This window comes from Dendroctonus ponderosae, unplaced genomic scaffold, assembly GCF_020466585.1.
Source record: "Dendroctonus ponderosae isolate FM_Combo_2020 unplaced genomic scaffold, Dpon_F_20191213v2 Dpon_F_20191213_9, whole genome shotgun sequence".
Lineage (NCBI taxonomy): Eukaryota > Metazoa > Arthropoda > Insecta > Coleoptera > Curculionidae > Dendroctonus > Dendroctonus ponderosae.
In genome coordinates, this window is record NW_026019116.1 from 8,347,081 (window position 1) to 8,366,805 (window position 19,725).

General features: G+C 47.5%; 9 protein-coding genes across 13 annotated transcripts in view; 4 read left to right on the plus strand and 5 right to left on the minus strand.

Moving 5' to 3' along the window:
• Positions 1-1,740, minus strand: part of LOC109538924 (serine protease HTRA2, mitochondrial-like) — a 3,173-nt gene extending 1,433 nt beyond the window's left edge. The window contains exons 1-3 of the mRNA XM_048669918.1: positions 1,427-1,740; positions 768-1,173; positions 532-715 (exon numbers count right to left, since the gene is read on the minus strand). Of these exons, the coding sequence (XP_048525875.1) occupies positions 532-715; positions 768-1,173; positions 1,427-1,740 (904 nt within the window). The remainder of the gene's footprint in view (positions 1-531; positions 716-767; positions 1,174-1,426) is intronic.
• A 72-nt stretch (positions 1,741-1,812) lies between these two features.
• On the plus strand, positions 1,813-3,153 carry LOC109538916 (cytochrome c oxidase assembly protein COX11, mitochondrial). 3 transcript variants are annotated; one of them, XM_048669922.1, is made up of 5 exons: positions 1,813-1,904; positions 1,956-2,026; positions 2,327-2,659; positions 2,707-2,874; positions 2,937-3,153. In XM_048669922.1, the coding sequence occupies exons 3-5, from the start codon at positions 2,411-2,413 to the stop codon at positions 3,081-3,083; spliced, it is 564 nt and encodes a 187-aa protein (XP_048525879.1). In that variant the 5' UTR covers positions 1,813-1,904; positions 1,956-2,026; positions 2,327-2,410; the 3' UTR covers positions 3,084-3,153. The 3 variants fall into 3 exon arrangements, with proteins under 3 accessions (XP_048525879.1, XP_048525878.1, XP_019761916.1); XM_048669921.1 differs by lacking the exon at positions 1,813-1,904 and having other exon boundaries at positions 1,939-2,026; XM_019906357.2 differs by lacking the exons at positions 1,813-1,904; positions 1,956-2,026 and having other exon boundaries at positions 2,125-2,659.
• LOC109538915 (tektin-3) lies at positions 3,144-6,282 on the minus strand. Of its 2 annotated transcripts, XM_019906353.2 has the most exons (12): positions 6,195-6,282; positions 5,624-5,892; positions 5,444-5,535; positions 5,042-5,196; positions 4,734-4,985; positions 4,441-4,673; positions 4,294-4,391; positions 4,074-4,234; positions 3,896-4,022; positions 3,744-3,839; positions 3,528-3,682; positions 3,144-3,440 (listed from the first exon to the last, which is right to left on the minus strand). In XM_019906353.2, exons 3-12 carry the CDS (start codon positions 5,486-5,488, stop codon positions 3,230-3,232), a joined length of 1,533 nt encoding a protein of 510 aa, XP_019761912.1. In that variant the 5' UTR covers positions 5,489-5,535; positions 5,624-5,892; positions 6,195-6,282; the 3' UTR covers positions 3,144-3,229. The 2 variants fall into 2 exon arrangements, with proteins under 2 accessions (XP_019761912.1, XP_019761914.1); XM_019906355.2 differs by lacking the exons at positions 5,444-5,535; positions 5,624-5,892; positions 6,195-6,282 and adding an exon at positions 5,257-5,365.
• A 432-nt stretch (positions 6,283-6,714) lies between these two features.
• LOC109538849 lies at positions 6,715-7,549 on the plus strand. Its single transcript, XM_019906255.2, has 3 exons — positions 6,715-6,974; positions 7,031-7,214; positions 7,279-7,549. The coding sequence occupies exons 1-3, from the start codon at positions 6,873-6,875 to the stop codon at positions 7,464-7,466; spliced, it is 474 nt and encodes a 157-aa protein (XP_019761814.1). The 5' UTR covers positions 6,715-6,872; the 3' UTR covers positions 7,467-7,549.
• LOC109538837 (serine protease HTRA2, mitochondrial) lies at positions 7,482-9,257 on the minus strand. Its single transcript, XM_019906239.2, has 6 exons — positions 8,818-9,257; positions 8,641-8,767; positions 8,353-8,545; positions 8,138-8,302; positions 7,857-8,085; positions 7,482-7,805 (listed from the first exon to the last, which is right to left on the minus strand). The coding sequence occupies exons 1-6, from the start codon at positions 9,162-9,164 to the stop codon at positions 7,634-7,636; spliced, it is 1,233 nt and encodes a 410-aa protein (XP_019761798.1). The 5' UTR covers positions 9,165-9,257; the 3' UTR covers positions 7,482-7,633.
• A 57-nt stretch (positions 9,258-9,314) lies between these two features.
• Positions 9,315-10,462, plus strand: LOC109538845 (splicing factor YJU2). Its single transcript, XM_019906249.2, has one exon. It carries the CDS (start codon positions 9,554-9,556, stop codon positions 10,409-10,411), a length of 858 nt encoding a protein of 285 aa, XP_019761808.1. The 5' UTR covers positions 9,315-9,553; the 3' UTR covers positions 10,412-10,462.
• Positions 10,426-12,594, minus strand: LOC109538842 (dehydrogenase/reductase SDR family member 7). Its single transcript, XM_019906246.2, has 9 exons — positions 12,337-12,594; positions 12,076-12,205; positions 11,740-11,889; positions 11,553-11,690; positions 11,289-11,503; positions 11,114-11,233; positions 10,794-10,960; positions 10,668-10,737; positions 10,426-10,585 (listed from the first exon to the last, which is right to left on the minus strand). Exons 2-9 carry the CDS (start codon positions 12,194-12,196, stop codon positions 10,571-10,573), a joined length of 996 nt encoding a protein of 331 aa, XP_019761805.2. The 5' UTR covers positions 12,197-12,205; positions 12,337-12,594; the 3' UTR covers positions 10,426-10,570.
• A 445-nt stretch (positions 12,595-13,039) lies between these two features.
• LOC109538827 (HEAT repeat-containing protein 6) lies at positions 13,040-17,425 on the plus strand. Of its 2 annotated transcripts, none has more exons than XM_019906218.2 (17): positions 13,040-13,272; positions 13,332-13,478; positions 13,536-13,637; positions 13,696-13,929; positions 13,990-14,342; positions 14,396-14,528; positions 14,580-14,767; positions 14,820-15,043; positions 15,100-15,365; positions 15,420-15,642; positions 15,698-15,814; positions 15,968-16,062; positions 16,120-16,298; positions 16,354-16,588; positions 16,636-16,773; positions 16,825-16,986; positions 17,033-17,425. In XM_019906218.2, the coding sequence occupies exons 1-17, from the start codon at positions 13,123-13,125 to the stop codon at positions 17,288-17,290; spliced, it is 3,204 nt and encodes a 1,067-aa protein (XP_019761777.2). In that variant the 5' UTR covers positions 13,040-13,122; the 3' UTR covers positions 17,291-17,425. The 2 variants fall into 2 exon arrangements, with proteins under 2 accessions (XP_019761777.2, XP_019761778.2); XM_019906219.2 differs by having other exon boundaries at positions 16,357-16,588.
• On the minus strand, positions 17,392-19,601 carry LOC109538835 (DNA-directed RNA polymerase III subunit RPC5). The gene is made up of 7 exons (XM_019906236.2): positions 19,426-19,601; positions 19,148-19,322; positions 18,457-19,031; positions 18,112-18,399; positions 17,929-18,051; positions 17,670-17,866; positions 17,392-17,609 (listed from the first exon to the last, which is right to left on the minus strand). The coding sequence occupies exons 1-7, from the start codon at positions 19,501-19,503 to the stop codon at positions 17,516-17,518; spliced, it is 1,530 nt and encodes a 509-aa protein (XP_019761795.1). The 5' UTR covers positions 19,504-19,601; the 3' UTR covers positions 17,392-17,515.
• Between the last annotated feature and the right edge of the window lie 124 nt (positions 19,602-19,725).

A 19,725-nucleotide genomic window follows, 5' to 3' on the forward strand; every position in this document is an offset into this window, starting at 1 on the left:
GTGTCATTTAGCCCTATTCTCAGCCACCAGGGCGCGCCACTTTAGCGACACACTTTCCACATGAGTAAGAGTCGTTTCTATATGCATAAGAGTTGCTGAAGGTGTTTGATGAGTCGTGTACAAACTTATATATGTGGAATGAATGCCGCAAAAAACTTATTATTTTATTAAAAAATTAAAAAAAATTAACTAAGTTTAATTTTGTTCCTTACCCTTTGTTACGGTTCATCTCTCCCTGTGTGGTCCAACTGTGCCAAATTGGTGGTTCAACTATCCCGCACATTTCGGGTTAGTTGGACCACATAACGGTTTTTTATTTAATTTTTTTGTCAGCAAATGTGTCCGAGTTTTTGGTCTTTAGTTGTAGTTAGTTAAAATGTTGGTGACAACATTTTTTCTACGTCAATAAAGCTATTTTTTGTGAAGATAGAGGCGAATCAAGAAAGGTGGTTCATCTCGCCCGGAATTACTCTATTCCCAGCTGGAGAGTGTGATCGATCGAACGTAGTGGGGATCAGAAATGATTCTTACCCACTGGAATGGCAAACGAAATTCCCGAAGTCAGCCGCAAATTGTTGATACCAATTACATGTCCATCCAGATTGACTAGCGGGCCGCCAGAGTTGCCGAATGTAATACTCGCATCTGTTTGTATGTAAGTCATTGAGTAGTTCTTCAGGCCCAACTCCTCAGCGGGTCGATCCACACTACTGATCTAGAATTCAATGCACCGAAAACGCTCCCGAAATTAACTCAAAAGTAGTTACAATGCCGACAGTCACTGAATTGCTCAGCGACAAAGGACTGCCCAAAGCGACCACCCATTCCCCAATGGAGGTATCGCCAGTATCTCCAAACTGAAGAGTAGGCAGTTTTTCGTTTGCTTCCACCCTTAGAAGGGCCAGGTCAATGTTCATATCGGCGTCTTCAACCGTGACGTTGTAAGTCTTCCCATCGCGCATAATGGCTGTAATCGTACTCTGCGGTTTGTTGAGCACCACATGAGCATTGGTTAACGCCCATCCATCCTCACTGATAACAAAGCCCGAGCCGTTAGAGGTGACGAGCGGTTGGCCGGTTTCTGGATCTTTAATTTGGGGATCTCGCAGTTCCAAGTAGAAAACCGCACTGGCACATTCGTTGACCACTTTTTTGATAAAGTTGTATTGCTCCCTAAACAATTAGTCACTACTAAAAAATGCTTGAATTCAAGAAGTTTTAGGTTTGCGTGGTTTTCTTTGAGTTGCAAAATCCACTTGAACATGACGCTGCTTTTTTCGAAGTTTCTCAAGCACCATTCGAGCCACAGAATTCGTTTTGGCATCGTTGGATAGAGAATTGAAAACTCGATTCAGTCGTAACAACGTGAGTGAGGAAATTCGAGTAGTTTTGACGCAGAAAGCGAAATTTGCCTGAAATCACTTACCTGAGGTGTTCGTCTTTAAGGTCACCCTCGACGTTCGAAACTGGGCGCTGATTCATTAAATCAGAATGCGGAATAGCTCTTCGTGGAGGTTTTTTTGTCAAATGTAGCGAACTCGTTTCCTTATTGTAGCTGTTCTTGAGTATAAGATAGGAGGTCAAAAGGGCCGAAGCTATGCCCACAGTTCCATAAATGTTCGCTTTGTTGAGCGATTTGGGGGCGGTTTTGTTAGGACCGGATTTGTCACGAGAATACGGTCTTGTGGCGAGCGCTTTTTGAATGTTTTTTGTTAACAGACTGCAAGGGAATTTCAACATGTTTGCGTCACAATTGCAAACAATGCGTTTGAGTAGTTTTAACTGGAATTTTTGGCTTGGGGTTCCGAAAAGAATGGACTTAACTGAATGGGTTCAAAATGTCAATGACAAAGTGTCATCGCTAATCAAACTGAAAGCAGTATTTTTCTGCAAAATGTTAGCAGGTGAGTTTAAGCAGCCCTCTGGACTTTGTCGCTTAATGCGCACTGTTTCAGTCGGCAGCCAGTTGAGCAATTGGTGACGCGTAGAGCCAATACCACCTAGAGATTGGGGATTAGGCAATAGAGTAAGTAAAATTTTATTTTAAAAAATTATTTAACTTTCTCTATATCAGCCTTGTTCTATGCACATAACCATAGATGAAGACAAGAGCACATAACCCCCCCATAACTCTTTATCACAGATCACAGTAACCTCTGTGATATGTGTTCAATCATGTCATGAGCTTTAAACGTTATTTAATATTTTGGATAAGGATTTAAACTTGAATGAAACCCAGCCTGAAATCATCATGTTTCGGTCTTTGCTAGCCTCAGTTTTCCCTACGAAAACGAGCGTGCCAGTGTTAAATCGTTTGATTTGCCAGAAGTGTGGGAGCTCCAAAAGAACTGCCTTTCGGAGCTACAGCCAAGAGAATGGAAGAAAACCGAGCGAAGAAAGCAGGAAACGTATGAGATCCACTCTCTATTATATGACGGCGGCAGGGATTGTAACAGTCGGCATGAGCTATGCGGCCGTTCCACTATACAGGATGTTTTGCCAGGCCTACAGCTATGGGGGTACCACAGCTCAGGGCCACGACGGCTCTAAAGTAGAGACAATGAAATCCAACAAAACCAGAGCCATCAAAGTGAAGTTCAATGCTGATAAGGCCTCGAACATGAGGTGGAACTTTAAGCCCCAACAGAACGAGATAACTGTAAGTAGCCAACTAAAGCGACACACTTCGGAAACGTTGATTTGTAGGTGTACCCAGGAGAGACAGCTTTAGCCTTTTATACAGCTAGAAACCCCACTGATCAAAGTGTGGTGGGGATCAGCACCTACAACGTCATCCCCTTTGAAGCTGGCCAATATTTCAATAAAATCCAGTGCTTTTGCTTCGAGGAACAAATGCTCAATCCCCAGGAGCAGGTAATGGAACCACAGCCATCTGCAGCTGCCCAAGAACTTAATTTGGTTTTTGTTTCTTCAAGGTTGATATGCCGGTTTTCTTCTACATTGACCCAGAATTCGCAGAAGATCCATATCTGGAATTCTGCAACGAAATCATTCTATCCTACACATTCTTTGAAGCTAAGCCGGGTCTCAAATTTCCCGTACCCCAGTTCGCTAAAAGATAATATTAATTTTAATGACATAGTACCGTGTTTATTGTCGTTATCTATCTTATTAAAAACCTGTTGTTTTTAATCTTCTATTCTTTATCAGTTTTCCGAACAAAAATCAGAAAATACACTATAATTTGATTAAGACCCGCAGTCCTCAGCTAGTATTTGATGGTGGCCGTGATGGGGAACGATCTGCGTAACCCCATGCACTTTTCTCTGTCAATAAACAGAGAATTGCACTTGTTGTGAAGATCCTCCTCCAGGCTCGCTCTGGTTTTGAGCAACTGCTGATGCTGAGCCTCAGCTTCTTGCAGCTTTTTATGCAAGTACTCTATATTGTCTTGGAGGTCGCGCACCTCGTTCACCAACCTAAACAATGCCATAATTAGAGAAGATTTGTTTTGGTGCTTAATAATGACGAAATCATGAGATAAGATTGACTCGAGTTAAACTCACTTGTCCTGGGCGGTGTCTCTGCATAGCTCGATGTTCTTCCTGTGGGTGCGCGCCTCCAATCTAGTTTGGGCCACTTTCATTGGTGCGCTCTTATCTATAATGCCCTTCTTTAGTAGTTCAATGTTCTTCTCCAAGTCGAACAGCTCTTGCTGCACCTGAAACAACACCCGAATCAGCCTCTTCTGCGCTGGCTGTTCGCTATCATGCGACTATTGCCTTGTGTAGGTGGTTTTGCAGTTTGCTCTTGGTTTCCAAAGACTCCGCAGCTCTGCGAGCCAGTGCGTTGTTTGTGTTACTCCAGGCATCCCACACCTGGAAAGAATGCAACGTGGAATGTGATTTCTCTGTTTGGAGCATTGGGGTTTTACCTCTTGAGCACAGGTGTTGATCAGATTGTCTATGTCGGAGCGCATCTGAGACGAATGGCCGCGCTCAGACTGAGACTTTTGAACTATGCGGTTACTGTGCTCCGCCCACGTATGCGTGGTGCTCACCCTGAGTTTAAGAGTAAGCTGGGCCTAAATTCACTTAAACCGTAGCACTTACGTTGGATCGAACTTCTCAATCCCCCCGTAGTAGTTGATGCCTTTCGAGAAGTTGTTCAGCTGGTGGCAGATGTTGTCTATACCCAAAGCCCCTTCCTTACTAGTGACGTCGGTTTCTAACTCATGCTGAGCCGCTCTATTATTGCGCAACTGATCCCCAACCTGCAAATGGGGCATTGCTATATAATTACTTGCCTTTGATCCGGAGGTTTTTCGCATACCTTTGAAGCTAAACACTTCAACTTGGCTTGAGCGTTGCGATAGGTTTCAATTTCCTTCAGCAGGCATTGCTCGGGACTGTCATGCACCAATTCAACTCCTGCAAGATTGATTCGAGTGTGTTTTATTGATAATGATAATGAACTGACCGGTTCTCTTCTCTCTGTGATAGAGACATTCCTGTGCGATATGCAGAGGAGCCTCTATATCATTGATGGCCTTATCGATGTTGCGTTTGGCGTCTTGAAGCAAGCTGGTTTCAGTCAGAAGCCGCTCCAACTCAGTGCGGGCTTCGTTGCGCCAAAACGTTGTATCTGTAATTCGTTCGCCCAATCTGCGTCCCGACTCCCTCTGACCTTGTGCAGTTTTCTCATCAGTTTCCCTTCGTACACACACAAGGTCGATAACTGACCAACACCCTTCAAAGCCTGCAGTTACTTACCTCATGACTCTAATAAAATCTCCCCTGAGGCGCTCTGAGTAGTTCCGATTGGTGTCAGCTTCATTGTAGTGCCGCAAGTTACTCTGGGTCCATTCCAGCGGCGTGTACCGCGTGTATAAGGCAGCTCGAGCCGCATGAGCCGGGTTCCTCTCAAACCCCGTCACTAAATTGGGGAACTTTAGAGGCTCCGTAGCCATCCCATACGGAGTATAGCATGGATCGACCAAAGAGTTGGTAGCATGCTGACTAGGCCTGAAAGTGCGTGATTTTGAGTGCCGCGCTTCGCAACGGGCCCGAAGACGGCTTACAAGGGAGTCACTTCGACATTCTCATAGCCCAACGTGGGCCTCCAGGGGTGGGGCCTAGGGGTTTGGTAATATTGCCCGGTTCTGGTCGGCATTGGCGGCCCGGCGACTTGCTCCATGCACGGGGTCGCTGCCACGGTGCTCCATGGTTGGAGTTGCTAAAACCAAAGCATTTTACTTCCTTAATACGTCCCAATTTAATTTATAAAGCGTTTTACTGAGTAAAGAACTGTGTCGGCCATAAGGGATTTGACGTTGGAAAAAAACAGTAGCTAAATGTGTTGAATTTGACTGATGTCTGTCGCGGTAAAGGTATGCTGACTTGTTTAATTAAAAGTAATTTTCCTTGTTAATATAATTTTTGATAATCCAAGAGTTACTTATCAATATTCTTCGGGAACTTACTCGGTTGTATCTGCTCCTTCGCTCCTTCTCATGGCCAAAGATCATAGTTATATTAATTCTGTCACAAAAATCTTCAGAAAATAGTTTCTGAGCTAAAAAAATTATAGGACAATTGTTTCTTATGTAAAGTATAACTGATCTTTCCTGCAATTGGGCAAGCGATATTATTTAATCACAAACCTGGCTAGTTATAGGCGCTCTCTTGAGGTTCTCATCGTTGTACTTGCAACCACATGAATCCGGCCATAGTATCATTCAGTGCCAGGGTTGTTGACCCATATATTCCTGCGCTAATATTGATTGCTCTTCAGTAATTTCGAATAAATTTTGTTTGTTCGATTGCCGTATTCGACATTTGCGGTCCATCGCAGCCAAGAGTTTTAGGCGTCCTTGATGAACAAGTCCACCAATCGGGCTCCGGTCAGTCTCCAGTAGTAAGTCATCCAAATCTATATTAGAATCCGTTTAAAGTGTTTTTGAATTAGGTTGTGTTTGCTTTGTGTTTTTTATTAGGATTGTTCCTGTTACGCAATAACCAATTGAATTGAATTGAGTAAAAAACTATACTGTACTGAATTATACGTTTCTTGTTTGTCTTGTCTCTTCCACAAGGAATATTTTCCTGTTCAGTCCTGTATTTAAAATAATGAGTTCCATGATCGCGCTACACAATAAACAATTGCATTGAGTTGAATTGAATAAAAAAACTATACTATACTGAATTATAAGTTTCTTGTTTGTCTTGTCTTACCACAAGGAATATTTTCCGCACAAAATCAGTACTTCTCCACTTTCGAGGAAATCAACAACCTTTGTTGCCTAGAAACCGTCCCCGGTGACGTGCGTTTCCGGAAACACGTAAACCTGATCGACCAATCGCTGGTCGACTCTTTGAATACAAGACGTGCACCATGGCAACGAGTAAATACAAACACAGCAACTTTGAAATCAGAATTTGATGAAAAAAATTTGATTGAAATGTGCCGAAAATGTCTATTATTTCAGATCTGAAATTTCTACCATGCTTTTTAATGAGTTCCATGCATTGCTCGCGTCCGTGAGCTGAAAATGAGGTAAAATTTGAGACATTTTGAGAACATTTTTATTTTTTCATAAAATTAACCCCCACCCTTGGAAAAATTTCGTCCAAAAATTAAAATTTCACCCATTCGTCAATAATTAATTTCGTCCACAAGGAATATTTTCCGTATAAAATCAGTACTTTTCCACTTTCGAAGAAATCAACAAACTTTCTTGCCTAGAAACCGTCCCTGGTCTCGTGTTTTTCCGGATGCACATGTACGGACGAAGAAGAAGAAGTGACATTGTATTGTGAGGTTAGAAGATGTTTTGCCCTGTGGTTTTGCCTTAAAATAAATTGAAAGATTCAATAAAACAGGGAATAGTGAGTAGTCTGTGACGGAGAACAATGGAAGAGCATTTAACAGAAGTTATGTTCCGGATTTTCAACAACTGGACCGGCTTGAAAATGGCCGTGGATCATTCGATGGGAGGCCCCGACAGCAAAAAGGTACGATGTGCGTAGCTCAGATGTCCGGCCCTTTGATTGCAAACATGCCCTTTCAGGTTGCCCTCGAGTTTGCCAATTTCATGATTCAAACCTGTCTAAACACAGCATATGTCGATCGAGAGTCCGTACAAAATGATTTGGAGGTCATTCTGGATGAGGAGTTTGAAACAGTGTGCGAAGACGGTTCACCTAGGGAAATAGCAGAGCTGGTGTGGAGGTTCATCCTCATGCTGAGAGCAGGTGAATTATGCGCAGTGTGCCACTGGGAACCCGCCGTCTTCAACGGGATTTTGCGTTTGGTTAGGTAACATGGAGCAATTTCAAGAAGAGTTTGAAAAGCTGCCCCAAGTTCACACGCCATGGTTAACCCCAGTTCAAAATCCCCAAGCGTTCCGCTGTGCAGTGAAGGAGAGTGCAAGCAGCGAGTCGAGTTCAGCCAGCGAGGTGGAGGAGGACGACGGATGGGTGCAGGTGACCAGAAGAAAACGCTAGGGTAACCCACCAACACTCATGTAAACAGTCTGTATTCTTTATTACTAAAATTTATCCATTAAAGCTAAAAGAAAGTGAAGGTTCCCAAGGCTCTTTCCTATCTTCTGCTCGTTTTAGAGGTATAGGTAGATGTGTCTAACAGCCTGAGTCAGTTGATCAGTGGGCGCCTAGTCCGAGTCCTCTGGTTGGATTTGCAGCTCCACCTGCTTTCCCTGCCTTTGCACGGACATTCTCAGTTTGCTCGCAGTCTTTTGCCTGAGCAAGTCATAGACGTCCTGCGCCCCTTTGATTGGTTTGCCATCAATATGAGTGACTATGTCCCCCGGTTGGAGCCCACCTCTGAAAATACTTTGCCATAACGCCGATTGGCGGAATTACTGTTTTACCCACTGATGGGCCGGAGAGCCGATGATCACCTTCCACACCAAGACTCCCCCTTGAAAGTCGCGGGGCAAATAGTGCCCCTGCTTGTGCTCCAGCTCGTTGATCAGCTGAGGCGTCAGCGTGAACATTGTGATCCCCATGTAGAGCCTCTTGGGCGTATCGGGGTTTTTTTTCGGCCCTTTCGCGTTCTTCAGGAACGCCTTCACGTAGTCTATAGGGATCGCGAACGATATCCCTGCAAGGTATTCAACATAAACTTGCTTCAGTTCGTGACCTGTTAAGGGTACCTGGAGTGACTTTCATGCTATTAACGCCGATGGCTTCGCCATCGAGGTTAACCAGGGGCCCCCCTGAATTGCCGAAGGTGATGGCAGCATCCGTCTGGATATAAACCATGTCCTTTCCCGTGAGCCCCAGTTCATCGGCGCCTCTTTGCACCGAACTTACCACCCCTAAAAATGCGTTTCTAATTAGATTTTCTTGTGGAGTTAAATAGCTTTGCCTGTGGTGACAGTGTTGCTGAGCGCCAAGGGACTGCCGATGGCCACCACGAATTCGCCGGGCTTTAAATCGGCCGAGTTTCCCAGTTTCATGGTAGGTAAGTCGACAGCCGGAATGCGCACGGTAGCCAAGTCGCTTTTCAGGTCAATGTCTTCAACAACCCCAGTAAAAATGCGTCCATCCATCAGCTTCACCTGAACGACTTACAGGAGTGAAAAGGACTCGATTACGCATTAAAGGCGCGTCCATAAGCAGAAGTTCCTCCCTGATAAATCCCCGCAATTTATACCTCAACTTTCGCCGATTGCTTGTTGGTGACAACGTGGGCGTTGGTCACTATTAATCCATTCGATTCGATAATAAACCCCGAACCATTCGAAAGCGTCAAGGGGCGTCCGGTGAAGAAATCCACTCTCCTAAAAAACACCAGATATCCTGCCATTTCCCATGGGCATGTAATGCGCACCTGGAGTCCTTGATTTCAATGTACACAACAGCCGGGGCCGATTTCTCCACCACATCGGCGATGAAGTTGAACTGCTGTCTTCTGCCGGCCAATGGGGCCCCCTCGAATTTGGACGCGGCGCTCACTTGGGGCAGCACCCGGGCCCGCTCTTTCACTAGCTTATAGGTCAAATAGCCCGAGCAGAGCAGCACGAAAGCCCTGAATGTCCCGCTTTGGCTCGGTGCCTGTTTGGGCCCCGTTTTGCACAGCACAATCGGCCCCTGTTTAGGGGCTGCGGTATCGCAACGCGTCCCGAGTTTTGATAAGCGCACTGCGACATTACGGGCCAGTTTGGCGATTAATGACATTTAATTTTTGAATTTTGCAGTTTTTCAATGCCAAAAGGCCTTGGTTATGGTGATCGCTTGTATTGTGCGCGTCTCTCCAATAGACTGCGGTCGATTCTTCCTCTTAAACCCCTCATTGAAGCGGGATTATTTTACATTTAGAATGTTTTTAGCTTGTGCGCGTTAAGTTTGCTTGGTTTTTAAAACCAGTCATTTTGGAGGAAATTGAGTTTGGAGTTAAATGGCACTCATTCCGGAAAAGGGGGCAAATGAAATAAACAAGAAGCATTATATGTACGCATCTCTCTCCGGCAAAAATCTAGTGACAGGTGAGCGTAAACGTTTGTAGGTTACGTTGGTGGTAAATAATCAGGGGGCCCATTTATCGGAGTCCTGAGCTATAGGCCGCAATGTCTGAACGAAAAGTGCTGAACAAATACTACCCGCCGGATTTCGACCCGTCGAAGATCCCCCGGATGAAATTGCCGAAAAACCGCCAATACACTGTGCGATTGATGGCCCCATTTAACATGCGTTGCAAAACGTGCGGCGAGTACATCTACAAAGGCAAGAAGTTCAACGCGCGCAAAGAGGACGTGGAGAACGAAGACTACCTGGGCATCCGCATCTACCGCTTCTACATCAAGTGCACCAGATGCTTGCAGGAAATCTCCTTTAAAACAGACCCCAAGAACACCGACTACGAGATCGAGGCGGGCGCCACCAGGAACTTCATGGCGTTGAAACTGGCCGAGGAGCAGGCCCAGAAGGAGGAGGAAGAAGCCAAGGAGGAGGAGGCCAGCAACCCGATGAAACTCCTGGAGAACCGCACCAAACAGTCAAAGAACGAAATCGAGCTGCTGGAGTCCTTGGAGGAGCTCAAGGACCTGAACAAGCGACAGCAGGTGGTCGATTTTGAGACCATGCTCTCAGGCTTTGATTCCGGATTGACGCAGCGCGAACGAGAGGAGCGGCTGCAGCAACTGGACGAGGAATACATCAAAACTGTGAAGTTCAGCAACCCGACCAAGCGGAAACTGGTGGTGGAGGAGGAGGAAGTGGTGGTTGAGACGGAGGCGCTAGAAGCAACCAAGCGGCCCACCAGCAGTTGGAGTGTAACAGGAGCGAAAGCCCCAGCCACAACGAAAAAGCCGTTGATAGTGCGCCCTAAAAGCGCCAAAGACGATTCAAAAACGCCTTCGGGCGGGCTTGCCTTATTGGGGGCCTACTCGGGGTCGGACAGTGGCTCCGAAGGAGACACTGCCTGAGAAAAACCACTGTATGCTCTTAAATAAAGCCCTTTATTAGTATCAGTCGGAGGTCGGGGTTCTTAGTTAAAGGTATTAGTGGGGAAAAGCACCAAAGCCTGATTAGTTAGTTAGTAGTGGGCCAACACCGTTGCAAGTCCCCGATAGTGGAAAGTGCATCTACAGTTCTTTAGTCTACAAAGAGAAGAAATCAGTGGATATGAGGCGGAGATATGAGGCAATTCACATAGCCTTGGACGGACTACACCACTTTTACCTCAGTGGGGCCAAACTCCTTGCTGTCCCTGGCAGCGAACAGTTTCTCAGGTCCGACTAGCCGCAACGCCCTGTAAAAGCCCACGTTATCAAGGACCAAGGGGGTAGGAGTGACGGGGAAACCTACACTTTTAACAGAATGGGGAAGTAGACGCCGATGTAGACCATCGGAACCATTGGGAACCGGGCAATCCAGGCCTCGCTCACTTTGTTAGCGATCGCAACTGCATTCAGCTGTCCGCATCTTTGGGCGCTCATTCTCTTGTCTGTTGACCTTGTGGAACCATCCAACTTCTGCATGATTGAATTTAGTTATTAATCAAACGTGTGCAATCAGTAACTATTAGTTAGCTGGTTTTTCTTGGTGTGTATTTGACAGGCTTTGAAAAATCCAATTGAATCCACCAGTCCAGCCAGTCAGGTATAGTATGGGGCCATGCGTTTTACCTCGCCGTCTTTATCCGTGAAAGCCTCGCTCAGGAAGTTGGTGAAGACTGGGCCCGGACACAAGAGCGTAACGTGGATGTTCTTGCGGCTCTTCTCCACCCTGAGACTGTTCAAGTAGCCCTGCAGTGAACAGCCGTACGGGAACAGTTGAAAGTTGAAAGAGGAGCTCACTTACATGCAACGCGTGCTTGGAAGCGGTGTAGGAGGCTGAAAATGGCACGTCCAGAACGCCAGCCACACTGCTCACGACCACAACATGCCCTTGGCCCTTTTGGCTGAAGTGGGCCAGGGCCACTCTAGTCAAGTTGATGACCGCAAACACGTTCAGCTCAAACACTTGTCGGTCGACCGCCAAGTCTGTATCATCAAAGAGAGCCCTTTGCGACCTGCCTGCAATCGATCGCAATTAGGTCCCCATCCGGGCTTTGCCTGTACATACCTGCATTGTTCACCAGAACATCCACGGTCCCAAAGTGCCTCAAAGCATACTGAAAGTGCGCTTTGTGCGAGGCAAAATCCAGGACATCCATGGGGATGACCAGAACGTCCTTATCGGCAAGTTGCCCCAGAGAAACAGCTGAAATTCGTCTGGATATGGATGTCTGGAAAGGCTAGCCAGGACTCACCTAGGCATTGCTGCTTGACTCGCTGCAATTCCAAATTTCGGCGCGCTGTTAAAACCAGACGGACGCCGGCCTTGGCCAAAGCATAGGCCGTATGTTCACCGATTCCGCTCGAAGCCCCCGTTATAAAGGCCACTTTGCCCTTTAGACGCCCTAAAAATGTACCTTTTCAGAATCTCGCACCATCTAAACAAGCCGCTGAATTTCATCCAGCGTTCAAGACTAACGGGATTAAGATTCTCCCCATTTAGGGGTCTCCCTGTCATATTAAAAGGGCTTCTGAAATCCGCCTTTAATTTAATTCAATTTAATTTCGAAATCTTAGGGATCCCTACTTACTTGGAGATTTTCCAAACACTTCCAGAAAACCCAACTGGACGTCGCAATCGAAAATTGCCGTCGCCAGCGTGTAGAAGCACCCATACACCACCAGCCCTGCTCCGATTATGGAAAAAAACATGTTTTTGTCCTGGGAAATTATAACCAATTAGATGCTCATTAAAGGATTTAGCCAACTCATTCGAGTGCAACGGCAAACTGATAATTATGTATCTAAGGATAAACGGTGCGTTGGATCGTGCATGGTGTCCGCCAATCTACCTGATTAATTGTTGACCTGATTACGATGGAAAAATTCTGGAACGTAGCAGCAAGGTTTTTCACGCTATGTCCGATATTCAGATTCGGATCAATCGCCGTTTTCTGTTTATTTTCAGTCGTTTTTCACAGAACATACCGCCTGGGCGATATTTTGTGTCGTTTTTCTTACTTGTCTGAACAAAACCAGGTTTTTGCGAAAAATCCAGAACGTAGTTGACGTCTTGCTGACGACCATCCGTCCTTACCATCAACGTTGCCAGTTTGCCCACCAAGTTTAGGATATTTGTGCTAGGAACAAGCGACATCCCAAGAGCTGCCAAGCTTTGTCCAATGCCAATCATAGATAAAGACAAGTTACAAGATACCAATTGTCTTTATCTAGAATACGACCCTGGCATTCTTATGATACGGCCCCCGGGAGGTCTCAGAAGGAAATGTATCCATTTTATCTAGACTCGCTAAAATTGCAGATCTAAAAAAGCATTTTCAGGAACTACAAGTTCATGCACAAAATCACGTCTTTTTCACTAGTTTTACCATAAAAAAAGACAAGGGCAAATCTCAGTCCAATCTGACGTGAGTAGCATAGAACAAGCTTATGAGTAGTTCACAGATTATCCAAATAACTGGAGTAGTCTGTGGCAATAGTATGTATTCTGTGGTCTGTGGTAACCACAGAACACCCCTGGGGGGATATTTTGTGGTGGTAACCATAGAGAAAGTAAAATATTTTACTTATTTACTTACTCTATGGTGGTAACAGCTCTAACTTGAAAACGTTCTCAAATGGCAGCAGCCGAAATTTTCGAGAGTCTGTGCCTTAAATTGGACAAACTGCTTTGTGGCACCAACCAAGCGAAGAGCGAGGCCGTTTTCCCGACTTTGGACCAGCTAAATTGCTTGAACTTTAGCGTGCCCACCATTTTCAATGAAGTTGTAAGTGGCCGAAACACACAAAAGTGCAGCTGGATCTAACGAGTTTCGCTCCTTTGCAGAAAGCCTGCCGGCTGATCCACCAGTTCTGCACCTCCTTGGACCACACTGATGAGCGCTTAACGCAGTTATGCATGCAGCTGATCACTAAACTGATTGTCCTTCAACACATTCCGGTTGATGGCACAACATTGAACTTGAGCGTCCGGGTTTGTTGAGCTGGTTTTCATGTTTTAGCCAGTTGACTGATATCGGTTGCTTTGCAGTGGTGCTTGCAGGCAGCCACCAGCCCCAATAAGGCCCTAGTTCTTGACGCTCTGCTTGCCTTAGAGGCCTTAGTTAGGAAAAATGGGCACAACATCCCATGGGTAGGTGTTTGATGTCACTGCTGACTCTTCTACTCATACTCTTCATTGCATGTTTCAGCTGCTGGATTTAATTGTGCAACACGCCAAGGAAGTAATTGAGTGCGACGGATCCACACAACCCCAGGAACTTTTACTGGTGGCAGTTTACAAGTGCCTGGAAGCCTCCACTGACATTCCCTCCGACATCGAGCCCTCTGAAAGTTTGGATCAGCACTTTGCAGACTGCCAGACAATCTTCATCTCGCACTTGTGCAATAATCCCGCAATTAACAGTTCAGTGGCTGCCAACAAAGTGAGTGTCACTGTTATAGGGCTCATGAAGGTTCGGCTGCTAATCGAAAGCCTTTCTCAGCTCGCAGAAACGTGCCTACAGGGTCTGAACAACCTGGTGCACATCCAGGCGGCGTCACTCCAACAGGAACTGGGATTAATTCTAGGCATAGTAAGGTCCTACATGGTGTGCGGGATTAAAGGTATCGAGTTTTCCCAGCCGGTGAAACTCACCCCCACCGTACTGAACCTGCCGCAAAAGAACCAGAAATCGGCCGAGACCACAGGGGGCGCAAAGCCGAGGCGTCGAAAGTACCGCTTCACGAAAAAGAAGGAAAAAAAGGTCGATAATGAAGTGCGTTTTGTGGTCAGCAGCGATCGCTACAATCCAGCTACAATCCGCTTGGATTACAACTCGGACCTGGGCATGGCGAAGTACTGCCCATCTTTAGAATCTGGGTTTATTAACGGCGCTGGTATTATTTCAGCTTCTCTGGCATGGGCTTGACTACATCCGATTCGGATTTTTCGGACGCCAATGATGCCAGAAGAGTCAATTTGGGGCACAGCTGCAGTTGCGTGCGGCAAGCCGCCTTGGCCCTCTTTTGCAGCATAATTAAGGTGATTTTTTCGTTCCATCTATGCGGATGAATTATGAATGGTTGCTTTCAGCACGAAGATGCAGCTACTGTTTTCACCTACTGGTCGAGTTTTATGCCCGAAAGCGCCACTGCAGACAAGCACAATTTGCTGTCTTGTTGTCTGCTCGATCCCACCAGTAAAGGTAAAGTGTGTGCGTTGAATGTGCTGCTGGGACTGATCACTCGCAGCAAGACCTACTTGGCATCAGCTGAATCAAAGTAAGCGTCGCAGCTGCCTCAAAAGCCTTGGTACTGTAGCTGACCGTTTCAGGGAGAAAACAGCCAGTTTCACGTCGTTCAGCGCTATGCTCGGCCTTACATTGATCGAGCTGAACGCCAAGCTCTGCCTTTCCTTATCCGACAGGTCAGTGGGCGTGCTCACTCACGCCCTCAAGTGCTTGGCAGTATTAGCGCAGAACACACCTTATCATCGGATGGCGCCTGGCCTGATCACCAAGATAGTGCGAAACGTCAAGCCTCTGGTTTCTTTTAGAGGTAAGCGCGAGTAGAGCAAACACCGCAATGTGATTCACCGCAAACTTCCTATGCAGATCATCGAGTTCAGGTGACTGCGCTGGTGGTGCTGGGCAGTCTTCTAATGAACGAGCCGCCCCTTCCCGAGACCCAGCGAGCAATTTTCAAGCTGGAAAAAGAACCGGAAGCTCGGCCTGAACGCCCATCGCTTCCCGCTGAAGATGAGGAATATTTCGCCCAGTTTTCCTCAGATGAAGAGGAGCCGGAGGCGGGCACAAGCGACGACAGCATGTCGTGGCTTCTGCACAAGTGCCTCAGAAATTTGGGCGTGATGTTTGATAATGTAGGCCCCATTCGCACTGAACCCGCCCCCAGCGGTTCACCCATTCTGTTCTAGGCTCCGGCTAAATTGCCGGTCCTGCCAGTCCAGCTGGAAGCGCTGCAGGTTTTGAGCGCGATGAGTAGAAACTACTTCGAGACGATGATGCTGATGCATCTGAACCACATAGTTCGAGCTCTGGAGATGAGCTTGGCATGCCAGAACGAGGAAGTGGCGCTTCATGCAGCCCGCCTCATCGAATTTTTAGGCGACGCCATGGGGAAAGTCGGCGAAGCTGCAGGTATTTCCCCCTGCCAAACTCCAATCCTACCTTTGTGCTATTGGTGCTGTTGTAGGGACGTCGCAGTGCCTCACTTTCTGGCCAACGTTGCTCAATTGCTCCGAGAAGAGGCTGTTTCAGAGCGAGAATCCCGTATTGCGAGCGGTGGGCTGCGATTGTCTGGCCAGCATTTGTGAGTAATTATCGAAAACACCCGGCTCTTGCGTTCGCGGTTGACTATATGCTTGCCTGATGCGCAAAACACTCGGGTGGGCATGTTTTTGGCGCTCACCTAAGAGCCACCCACCACCACAAACTCTATTAGTTTCTTAACTGCCCAACTTAGCGCCTTGGATTTGGAAGCATCTTCCCAGGAACAAACAAGTGCTGTGCATCATGTTGCTGTTCGACTGCAGCAAAGATGAGCAAGGCGCTGTTAGAGTGAGTCCATTGCAGTTCAGTGGCTTACCTCAAAATCACTGCGGTTCATTGCTTTAGAGTGCCGCCGCTCGGGCGTTGTCGGTCTGCACCCTCCACCAGTCCCTTCAGGAAGATGAGGGTTTTATTGTCGACGCCACTTTGGCGATTCTGGAGAATTTCCAAGACACCCACCCGATAGGGCGATTGAAGACATCATGGTCTTTGGGCTGTCTGAGCGATTCCCTCGTTCTGATCCAGTGGGTGAACCAATTCCAGCATTGTCTTCCAGATAAATTAACCGGGTTGTTTCAGCAGCGCGGGACAAGGTGGCATTCCTGATGCGATTTTGCTGAGATTGCTGCGGGCCAGTGTGGAGGGCCTGAGCGATAGAAACTACAAAGTCCAGTCGAACGTAGGCAGGACGCTAGGGAATCTGCTGCAGCTGCTGGATGAGAAGCGGCTTGAAGACCCACAGATTCAAAAGGTTGGAGGACAGGCGATTGAGGCCCTAGTGCAGACCTGCGGGACGTCTGGGACGCAGTCCAAGGTAGTGAATGCGTCGGGAATAGTAACGCGATTTAATGCCCTGATTAGGCTAGATGGAACGCCTGCTATGCCCTGGCGAACGCGCTGCAAAATCCCGCACTGTTTGAACGAGTAGGAGCTACAAATTGGCAGGGGACCGTCTTTTCCACCCTCGGTGGCCTAGTGGTGGGGTGCAAGAACTTCAAGGTAACTTCCAGGAGGGCATTTAGCTAGAGCTATTTTAACGGCGTGCAATAGGTGCGAATCAACGCCGCCCTGGCGCTATCGGCGCCCAGAAAGCGCGAGCATTACGGCACCTCTTTCATCCCCCTCTGGGCCGCCCTGCTGCAGGCTCTGGATCAATCCCAGACCATTGAGGATCTGGCTGAGTACAAGCACCGCGACCAATTGGTGGAACAGGTACCCCCACCTTGCAGGCTACCAGGGTTGCACCCGCTTTTTCCAGATCTGTTTGTGCTTAGGGCATCTGGCCACCCTGCTGCAGAAGGTGGATCTGTCGCCACTGGAGGACCGGCTTGCGCCTGCCGCTGATATGCTCCAAATGCAAGTGCGCCGCGTTCTGGATCGCCTGGTGCCCGAAAAATCCGGCGATTTGGTAGCGGCCACTTCCGCCATCAGCGTATTGGAGTCCAACGGCAATATTTACAGTGCGGCGGAACAGCGTGTGCTTGCCTGTTTGAAGACTGTGTTTGTGACTCAGTAAGTGGCCTTCTTATTATTGTGATTGTCTCTTTAATACGATGAAGCAACGTGCTGATTTAGTTGGAAGGAATTTGTAGTCATTATCAGTTCCAGGTACCCGAAAACTATTAAATCAGTGCTTTATTGTTAAGGCAAATAGGCAGGCGTCTTCCTTAACTTATCTCCACAAGCTTGCCCCATTCGGGCCCCGTCCTTGCTCTCCTTAAATCTACATTTTCAGTCAATATCACTTGGGCGCATTCACGGTCGAATAGGCCATTTTCTTGCGCGATGCGCCCGTGGGTTTCCCTTTGCCATCCGCTCCCGCCTCATTATCCGAACTAGAAAAGAACGAGGCCAACTTAGAGGCCTCCTACTGGCTAGCAGCGAGTTTTAATTACCAGCTGAGATTCCTTGCTTTGCCGCTGGCGCCCTCGCTTTCGGAAGCGCTTTTGCTTTTCCGTCGCTGACGACTAGGCTGGATCAAAAACTGGCTTAACTGGTGGTAGCGATGCTCCCAAAACAGGTTCTGTCGCTGAGCCACATCGGCGTGCCTCGACAGGAAGTTTTGATCGGTTGGCAGACTCAGTTCCCATCCCTGAAACGTTATATTTTCAATGAGCGCTCCAGCTCTCCTCTGTTACAGAGCAATTATTATACCTTGTTATGGGTCTGCAACTGAGCCATCCCGGCTAAAATCTCCTTCACCTCCTCTGTGGGAAGCCTAAGGAGAGATGAGACTTTGGTGCGTTCCACGTACTGATGTTTAGTGAACAGGTACAACTAAGAGCAAAAGGAGGACATTTAGAGCATCACTGCTGGTTGGGGATGGAAAGGGCTTACGATGTAGTCTCTGGCTCGACACATCAGCTCTGCTGGGACTCCACTAGTGGCGGAGAAAGTGTTTTCGGGATAGAGCACCTCGGACTTGACCACCCAGTTGCCTCTGACCAGAACGCCGACTTTCTGCAAGTTCTTCAGCAAGGCGTCGGCAGTGACGCCTTCGCCTCCAGCCAATAGCAGCATGATCTGGTGGAACTGAATGACATGGGCGTCTTTGAGCAGCAGACGGCACTGCTCCTGCAGCGGCAGCCCTCTGAGCGCGTGCAGCGACAGCACGTGGCTGGGGAGCTGCAGTAAGTACCCCCTTATTAAATCCTATCCCCATTTTCCAAGAGATGTTCTTACCATCATCGGTTCGCGTGGGGTCTCCTCCTGATCCTCAGGCACCAACACCTTGATGTATTCATCTTTGGTCAAGTTCTGAGCCTGGCCCAAGTCATCCGTGGTGTCTGCAATGAGTTTCAGTCGTTCCACGTTGCTGGCCGTACTGTCCTGGTCGTGCCAAGTGCAGGGCAGCCAAGCCTCCTCGTTCCTCCGGGCCTGCAGGTCTTTGTAGCTCAAGTTCGACGAGCCTTTCTTAGTTGGATCGTCCACGTGCTTGAATCGCACAGTCACCGGCTCGGCGTGGCTCGGTCCGGGCTTTTCGTCATCTGAGTCATTATTCAGCACTTCCTTTTTCTTCTTCAGCCCTTTGTCCAAGTAGGGGTAGAATGATCGCATTTGGAATATTTCTGAGAGGGCCGTCAGATGGATTTCACTGCCATTGTAGGCGGCTATCGCATAGTTTTCGCCCTCCTTCACGCTCCTGCTTGATTTCATGTAAACTGTGTCGGCGGTCTCGTTCTCAAAGTAGACCTTTTTGTTGGGTTTTTTCGCGCTTAAGTCTCCGTCTATTTCATGGGCGATCAAGTCGGCTCTAGCTAAAATAGGAAGATCGATTTAGGCAAAGTTTCGGACACTCGACCCAATTTCTGACTCTTGTGGCCAATGGCGATGACCTATAATGGTTTCCACAGGTCTGTTACACTGGCAATACCTGAATCAAAGTTGGAACAGTCTATGCCGATCCCAATTTGAAGTTCAACTTCCTTATTTTCCGGTCGAAGTTTGCACTTCTGCACATTGATCTCGTCAGCATCGGATGGTTGGAAGAGTGGGAACTGGAACAGGTACAGCTTGTCCTCGAGTTTCTTCGAGTGGAAGATGGGAATCTAGAAAGGCGAAACACTCATTAGATGGACAGGGCTGATGCAAAAGCACATGGTAGCCCTAAACTAGCCTACAAATGCCCCAGTGTCCCACATTTTGACTCACCTCTTTCACCACAGGATCATCCTCGTCTTCAGAACTGCTCTCCACAATTGGTACGTTTTTGAGACCACCTTCAGCCATGTGGGTGATTTGAAAGGATCAGAAACTGATTAAAAACAGTATGAAAAACATCAACAGGCAACGACAAGTAAGAAGAAGACGTCATAGATAAAGATAAGTAAAGGATTGGCGTAAAGCGGCTAAAGTCCGCCAGGGGGCCGAGTGAAGTTAGCTGAATCTTATGGGTACGTTTCCTCCGAGCTCAGCCCGACTGGTTGATTTCGTTTACCTTACATCCAGGAG